The sequence below is a fragment of the Mus caroli genome, chromosome 4 (assembly GCF_900094665.2).
Source record: "Mus caroli chromosome 4, CAROLI_EIJ_v1.1, whole genome shotgun sequence".
Taxonomy (NCBI): domain Eukaryota; kingdom Metazoa; phylum Chordata; class Mammalia; order Rodentia; family Muridae; genus Mus; species Mus caroli.
Genome location: NC_034573.1, coordinates 122,432,310 through 122,440,730, shown reverse-complemented (window position 1 = coordinate 122,440,730; position 8,421 = coordinate 122,432,310). Strand labels below are relative to the sequence as shown.

The 8,421-nt window shown below is 48.9% G+C and overlaps 1 protein-coding gene and 1 pseudogene across 1 annotated transcript in view; both read left to right on the top strand.

The window, feature by feature from the left end:
- The window catches only part of LOC110293423, a 4,265-nt pseudogene extending 2,041 nt beyond the window's left edge, over nucleotides 1-2,224 (top strand).
- A 1,615-nt stretch (nucleotides 2,225-3,839) lies between these two features.
- Nucleotides 3,840-8,421, top strand: part of Themis2 (thymocyte selection associated family member 2) — a 13,109-nt gene continuing 8,527 nt past the window's right edge. Inside the window, exons 1-2 of the mRNA XM_021160942.2 lie at nucleotides 3,840-3,987; nucleotides 7,398-7,538. Of these exons, the coding sequence (XP_021016601.1) occupies nucleotides 3,894-3,987; nucleotides 7,398-7,538 (235 nt within the window). The 5' untranslated portion in view covers nucleotides 3,840-3,893. The remainder of the gene's footprint in view (nucleotides 3,988-7,397; nucleotides 7,539-8,421) is intronic.

The window sequence follows — 8,421 nt, the reverse complement described above, 5'->3', positions numbered from 1 at the left end:
CACGCCTTTAATCCCAGCACTCGGGAGGCAGAGGCAGGCGGATTTCTGAGTTTGAGGCCAGCCTGGTCTACAAAGTGAGTTCCAGGACAGGCCAGGGCTGTACAGAGAAACCCTGTCTCAAAAAAAACAAAAAACAAAAAAAAAAGTGTATGTCACCATGTCTGGCTTTTTAAAGATTTAAGACTTAAGATGTGTGTGTGTGTGTATACACGCGTGTGCACATATGTGTCTACAGAGTGGCCAGAAGAGTGTGATTTCTGGAGCTGGCCTTACAGGTAGTCAGGAGCTAACTGACTTGGGTTCTCTGTGGAGCAGCCGCTGTTCTTACCCACAGGGTCATCTCTCTCTCTCGCCCTAAGAAGAACATTTTAAACTTGGAAACTTCCTAGCACTTAGGCGTTTCTCTCATTTCTATCTTTTCTGTGGTGATTGCTAACAAAGCCTGCTTCTGCTTTGAGTAAAGTGGGAGGAAAGGATGGAGAGATGACTCATAGGTTAAGAGAACTTGCGGCTTTTGCAGAGGACCCAGGTTGGATTCCTAGCATCTACATTTGACATGTGCCATCACTGCCCAGCCAAATTTTTTTAAAAGATTTACTTATTTTTATTTATATGAGCACACTGCAGCTGTTTCCAGACACACCAGAAGAGTGTATCATTATAGATGGTTGTGAGCCACCATGTGCTTGCTGGGAATTGAACTCAGGACCTATGGAAGAGCACTCAGTGCTCTTAACCACTGAGCCATCTCTCTAGCCCCTTCTTCAACTTTTTTTTTTAAAGTAAAGCTGGAAGCTGAATATGGTGGCACATGCCTGTAATCTCAGTACTTGGAAGACTGAGGCTTCTGACCAGCCTGAGCAACAAAGCTCATCTCAAAAATTATAAAATAAAATACAAAATGATTAAAAAAATAATTAAAAGGCTGGGCAGTAGTGGCGCACGCCTTTAATCCCAGCACTCGGGAGGCAGAGGCAGGCAGATTTCTGAATTTGAGGTGAGCCTGGTCTACAGAGTGAGTTCTAGGACAGCCAGGGCTATACAGAGAAACCCTGTCTCAAAGAAAACAAAATAAACAAATTAATAAATTAATAATAATAAGAAGAAGAATCTAAAGACAACAGGAGGGGGCTGGTGAGATGACTCAGCAGGTAAGAGCACACTGACTGCCCCTCGAAGGTCCTGAATTCAAATCCCAGCAACACATGGTGGCTCACAACCACCTGTAATGAGATCTGATGCCCTCTTCTGGTGTGTCTGGAGACGGCAACAGTGTAATGATATATTATATTATCTGTAATAATAAATAAATCTTTTTTTTTTTTTTTGGTTTTTCGAGACAGGGTTTCTCTGTATAGCTCTGGCTGTCCTGGAACTCACGCTGTAGACCAGGCTGGCCTCGAATACAGAAACCCTCCTGCCTCTGCCTCCCGAGTGCTGAGATTAAAGGCATGAGCCACCACGCCTGGCTATAATAAATAAATCTTTTAAAAAAAGGGGGGGGGCTAGTGAGATGGCTTAGTGGGTAAGAGCACCCGACTGCTCTTCCGAAGGTCTGGAGTTCAAATCCCAGCAACCACATGGTGGCTCACAACCACCTATAATGAGATCTGACTCCCTCTTCTGGAGTGTCTAAAGACAGCCACAGTGTACTTACATATAATAAATAAATAAATCTTAAAAAAAAAATACAACAGGATAACCCCCAGAAATCCTGTGTTCTCAGCTTCACAGTTCCCTAAGCATCCCTGAGTGCAGGAGCCTCCTCCCTTCCTCCGCCTTCTTTGTTTTCCCTTCCTCCCATTCTTCCTTCCTCCCCTCCTCTCTTGTGCTCCCTCATCTTTTCATCCCAGTTCCTGCCTCTCTTCTTCCACCCCTGCACTAGTGCTGTGAAGATGGAGGTATTCCTAGTGGTCTCCTCCATGTCCCGTGACCCTTGGTGAGTTGTTCACAGTACCTGTTAATATGAAAAATACTCAATCCATTATGGAAAGGTCTAGAAAACAGTTGAGAGACAGTAGACAGCCCTTCACCACCAGGGTTCCCTGGAGCCATGAGAACTTCTGTTTTTCTACTTACACATTTTTTTTTTCAGCCACAAGGAAGTCAGTTTCCATTTCATCTTATTTCTGAAAACAAGACAGGGCATTAGGAGAAACTGCATTGTGTTTTTAAGATGGGCTCTCATGCCGACCATGTTCTTTGTAACCCAGGGATGACTTGAATCCTGAGCCTCTCAAGTGCTGGGATCACAGCCTGTGCCACGGCACCATTTTTACTTACCTATTTCAGAGGACTTGAGTGTCCTAGAGAGATCGGTAGCTATCTCTGCATCACTAGAGGTGTCCAGACAGAGGGCCATGGTGTATCTAGGGATAGACAAGGCATGTCTTCTTCCTCAGACCCAAAGGGTAAGGGTGTGTATGTCCTAAGAGACCCCAACTACACTAGGGAGCTGTGTACCCTGTTTAAACTTGGAGTACTGTGGCAGAGGCATCTGGGCACATCTCAGCTGGGGAAGTGGGATCGTTTTTATCCGTTCAACATCTTCATGGTCTGAGGTAGTTAAATGGTACATGCCTGTTATTCCAGAACCTGGCAGGAGGAGGAATCAAGAACATCAGGAGTCTAAGGAAGCCATTCTCAGCTACACAGTGGATTATGTGAAATCCTGCCTCAAAAACCCAAAACAAGGCAGAGGATGCAGCTCACTTAGTAGAGTGTTTGCTTTGAATGCATGATGCCCTAGATTCAGTTCTCAGCATCTAATAAAATGTGTGTGACCACACTCATTTTAGATGGTGGAAGAAGGAAGATCAGAAGTTCAAGGTCATCTTCAGCTACACAGTAATTTTGAGTACAATTTGTGCTAAGGGATACTCTCTCTGTCTGTCTCTGTCTCTATGTCTCTGTGTCTCTGTCTCTCTCTGTGTCTCTGTCTCTATCTCTGTCTCTATCTCTGTCTCTCTGTCTCTCTGTCTCTCTGTCTCTCTGTCTCTGTCTCTGTCTCTCTCTCTCTCTCTCTCTCTCTCTCTCTCTCTCTCTCTCTCTCACACACACACACACACACACACACCAGACCTCTGGGTATCAAATTATCAAGTCTTGCCGGGCGTGATGGCGCACGCCTTCGATCCCAACACTTGGGAGGCAGAGGCAGGCAGATTTCTGAGTTGGAGGCCAGCCTGGTCTACAAAGTGAGTTCCAGGACAGCCAGGGTTATACAGAGAAACCCTGTCTCAAAAACCAAACAAACAAACAAAAAATCAAGTCTTGATGTTAGATCTGTTCGATGGAGCCAAGTAAAGAAAGGTGTGGGAATTGTCCTGGTTGTTCTTTGGTCAATTTGACCCAAGTTAGAATTATCTGGGAACCTCTGTTGAGAAAATGCCTCCATCAGACTGCCTGTAGGCAAGCCTTGGTGCATTTTCTTCACTTATGATTGGTGGTGTGGGTGGGCCCAGCCCATAGGGTGTGGGTAGTGCCAACCCTGGGCAGGAGGTCCTGAGTTGTGTAAGAAAGCAAGCTGAGCAAACCAGTAAGCTGTGTTTCTTTGTGGCTTGTACCAGTCCCAGTCCCTTTATCTCGATCTGTCCGGAGTTTCTGCTCTGACTACCCTCTGTGATCCCAAAGTTGTAAGATAATAAACCCTTCCCTCCCCAAGTTGCTTTTGGTCATGGTGTTTTATCACATTAGAAACCTTAAGAAAAGATTCAATTTTAGAGATGAAGAGACAGGTCAGGGGGAATAAAGTCCCCATTCAAGAGTTCAGGGCTCTTCGGAGAACCCAGTGGGGCTCCGGAGCTGAGGGGCGTGGCCTCAGTGGGCGTGGCTTCCGGACTGTCCTCTGCAAGCTGGGGATCAGCCTAAGCAAATCTAGTCGGAACGCGACCATGGAGCCGGTGCCACTGCAGGACTTTGTGAGCGGCCTGGACCCCGCCTCCCTTCCGCGCGTGCTGCGGGTCTGCTCCGGAGTCTACTTTGAGGGTGAGCGGGCTCTGGGTGGAAGGTGCCAGGCATGATGGGTCATGCCTGTAATGCCAACACTGGGGAGCTGAGGCAGGAGGATTGGCACGAGTTCGAAGCTAGCCTGCTCTATAAAGTGATTGCAGGTCAGTTTGGGCTACAGAGTTAGACCCTGAGGGATCTGGGGTTGAGTTCAGACGCTGCTGCCCGAAATTTTATGAATCCGCACCAAAAGGCGCCACCTCCCTGCTCTTCAACTTTTGTCCTGTGGGTGATGAGAAGTCCTGAGTTTAACTCAGGCTTTTTCTCAACTGAGGCTCGTCTGTAATGCTATCAGAAATTGTGTGGCAGCTAGGCAGGGGCGACCTGAACAGCCTAGGAAGTCCTGTCTCAAGCAACAAGAACAATTATAACAATAAATGGACAAATAAGTAGGGATAACTCGTCCATTGTGTCAGACAGGCACTAGGGTGCTCACTGTCGTTATTGGGGTTGTTCTGAGAGGACCTTGTTTTGTAGCCCAGGCTGGCCTCAAATTTGCAGCGATCAGTCTGCCTCTGCCTGAATTTGCCATGCCTGGTTCACTGTTCATTTTTCTCTCTCCCTCCCTCCATTCTCTTTTATTATCTTCTCTCCTTTTCTGCAAGGATCCAACCCAGGACCCTGAGCTCTCACCGATAAGATATATTACAGTTCGTTATTTTAGCACCAGATCAGCCCTCCTGCTGAACTCTCTGCTCCTTGCCTCTGAGTCTCCCTGTTCCTCTGCTGGATTCTCAGATGGAGTGGTCCTCCTACCACAGGGATCCTTCCCTGCTTTTTGCCTGTACATTTGCTCCTTGCCCATGGCTTTCCGCAACCCATAGCAGAGAAGAGATGGCCATATCAGGACACAGCCACCAGTTACTGGCCAAATAGCAAATGACCAGGGACTGACCACTTGGGTAAGGGAGGGAGGAAAAGGGACCCACCGGGCTGCTCTGTGGAGGGCAGAGGAGAGAGTGGAGGGAGATGTTGAGATTCAGGGCTCCTCCCTCAGACAGTGAGCTTCTCATGGATGCCTGCTTCATTCCACTCCCTGGAGTGAGGGAGCCAGGCTCTGCCACAGCAGCTGCCAGCAAAGTGTTCTGATGGCCAAGTGGGTTGTAGACTGACCTAGGAGGATCACACAAGGGCCACCACAGTGAGTCTCTCTGGTCCATCGGAATCTGATGGGTCCCTGAAGTGAGGCTCTGGGAGCCTGGTCATTCTTTTCTCCAGCTCAGAACATCCTCCCACCGTCTCTTGCTTACCTGTGTCACAATACCCGAGTTTCCTCATCTGCTCTGACCTGGGGTGATGGGAAGTGGAAGGACTTGGGGTGACGTGAGGACAGATGGATGTCACAGAGTGTCGGTATGCAAATGAGGTGAACGGGAAGGTAGATGACCCTACGGGGCAAGGTGTGGTGGAATTCATGACCACATGGGATTCCAGTTTTGGAGGTTGATACCCCATGTTCTGCCTCCAGCCACCCTCACCTCCCCCTCCTCCCACCCCCACATTACCTGCCCTGCTGCAGATGAGACCTGGGCCATTTTACATCCTAGACTACTAACACTCTAGCTAGTTCTTAGCTAAGATCCTTAGCATCTTTCTTTCTTTCCGTTTAAGACAAATTCTTCTTGTATAGCTCAGACTTCTCCAGACTAAGAGTTCTGTGGTTACAGATGTGTACCACCACAGCTGGTCTTCTGAGCCTTTGTTTACATTGATTGATTGATTGTTGGGGGGGGGGGGGCACGCATGTGTCACAGTATGAATATGAAGGTCACAGGACTTTTGTTTTCTTTTTCCTCCACCATGTGGGACTTAGGAAGGAAAGAGTCTTTACGATATCTTGCTGGCTCTTTTCTGTTAATTTTGAGGCTGACCTGGCACTCCCTGTTCAGCCAAGGGTGAGTCTGAGCTCCTACCCTTCCTCTTTACCAATCATTGGAGGAGCTGACACCACCTCTCTGAGCTATCACTTTTAGGAAGGAGAAACTGCTGTTGCTATTTATTTAGAAAAGGGAAACTGCTGGCCCGTTCCGGAAGGGCAGTCACGCGTCCTCAGGGCAGTGAAGCGCCAGTAACACTCAGCACAGGGCCAGGTATATATAACTCCATGGCTAACAAACTCCTCTTCTTCGAGGTCCACCTCCGAGCAACTGTGTGCACTTTCCTGAGGGGTTAGGGTGAGGTTGACACCAGTTTCTCTTGACCCTGTGAGCAGCTCTCCAAAGGCTCTCCCTGGGAGAGGGGCTCCAGGTGGCCAAAAGGTCCTGCCACCTGGGGTTTCCCATCCTCTGCTGCTGGACACAGACCCTGGGCACACAGCACTGTGAGATCTCTATTGTTTAGCTTCTAGTGTTCTTTATGGCTTTAGCACTTTGCATTAAGCAAGTGGCTGCTGAACTTGGAGGTGGTGCTCGGAGCCTCAGTCTCCTCTACATCCTCTTAAGAACAGCTCACCAGACGGGCGGGTGGAGTGAGCTAGCTGGTAGGCTAGCTGGTAAATCATTGCTGCCAGTCCGGACAACCTGAGACCAATCCCTGGATCCCACAGGGTGGAAGGAAAGAACTGCCTTCCAAGAGTTGTCCTGACTTTCACACCCATGCTGTGGAATGCATTCAAGATAAACATTTTAAAAACAGAAGCTAAAAGTGACTCTTCAGGACAGGGGGGTTGTAGCTCAATTGGTCCAGTGCTCATCTTGCATGCATGAAACCCTGGAGTTGAATCCAGGTACCACAAAGAATTCGGCATGGTGGCGTACACCTGCCTTCCGAGCGCTCTGGAGGTAGAGGCAGGAGGATCAGCAGTTCAACGTCAGCCTTAGTAGAAAGAGATCTGGGACAAGCTGAACTACAGGAGAGTCAGCTGAGAGAGAGAGAGAGAGAGAGAGAGAGAGAGAGAGCGCAGCTCACTCATCTGAAGCAGAAAGCAGGCAGTGAGAAGAGCTATATCTATGTGAAGCCCCCCTACCCTGAGCCTGATTTTGTAACTTTAATATGGGAGTTGGGAGTCACTGGCTAGTTACTTCATCATGGGTGGAATCTACCCCCAGAGACGGCAAGGATGTTAAAAGGGACCTGCCCTGACCATGCACACACTCTAGGAGAGCAGGGAGAAAGTGCACCATCAGGCCTGCGGTGGTCAGTGAAGACAAGGTAAGCTGTCTGAGGATGGCCGGCTGAGCCAGCTGCCCTTAAGCAGGGAGAAGGAAGGAAGAAGCCTGAGGACTACACTAGGGGGAATATGTATGTTTGGAACCCAGTCCAGACCCCAGTACTTCGAAGCAGAAAGATATGGCAGCAGGAAGAGCTGAGTAGAGTTTATACGGAACAGGGTACATACAGGCCGCCCAGGCCTTTGCCCAAAAGGAGAAACTGAGTCCGTGTCTCCACAGGTTCCGTCTACGAGCTCTTTGGGAATGAGTGCTGCCTCTCCACGGGGGACCTAATCAAGGTCACTCATGTCCAGCTCCAGAAGGTTGTGTGCGAGTATCCAGAGACGGGTCAGACGTTGGAGCTCAACCCCAATTTCACAGGTAAGGCGCGCACTCCGCCTCCCCTGGTGCTGTAGCCTCCTGTAGGTGTGTCTTGAGCCACTCGTGGGTGGGCTTGTCACTCTCAGCAGCATGCCCGCCCCTCTGGCTTTGCATATGAGGATGCCATATCTACTGTTAGGTAGCCACAAGGCCAAGGGCATATTCAGATGGCAATCTTGAGGATGTCCTGAGTCTGGCTTGTCCCACCCTCTTCTGATCACATCTGCCTCTAGGTCTTCAGGTTTGGATCTTTGGATTTGCTCATTCACTCATCAAACATCTGCTGACACCCTCGTGTCCTGTGGGGAGCTGAGTATGTGGACTCAGGATGAGCTAGGCCCTTCTGGACTGACAGTACACAATGTCCCGGGGTCCTATCCCCAGCACTGCATAACCCAGATGTGTGTGCAGCACCTGGCTGAATCCTATAAGGGAGGCAGAGGCAGGAGGAGCAGGAGGAGGTCTCAAGGGTGGGAGATATCAGTGGTAGATGCTGCTGCCAAGCCTGATGATGATCTGAGTTCAATTCCTGGCACCTCCATGCTGGAAGGAGAGAGGGACTCCTACAAATAGTCCTCTGGGTTCCACACATGGGCTGTAGCATACACACACTAAATAAATGCGAATTGTTTTATTTTATTGGTACAAGGTATCGATCGCTGTCTAACTTTGATCACCATGTAGATCAGGCTGGCTTCAGACTCATAATGATGTGCCTCCTGAGTTCTGGGACTTAAAGACGTGCACTGACATGCCTGGCTTAAATGTGGTTTTGTTTTTTTTTTTTTTTTTTAATTTTATAACGTAAGAAAAATGAAAGAGCCGGGTGTGGTGGCACCTGCCTTTAATCCCAGCACTTGGGAGGCAGAGGCAGGTGGATTTC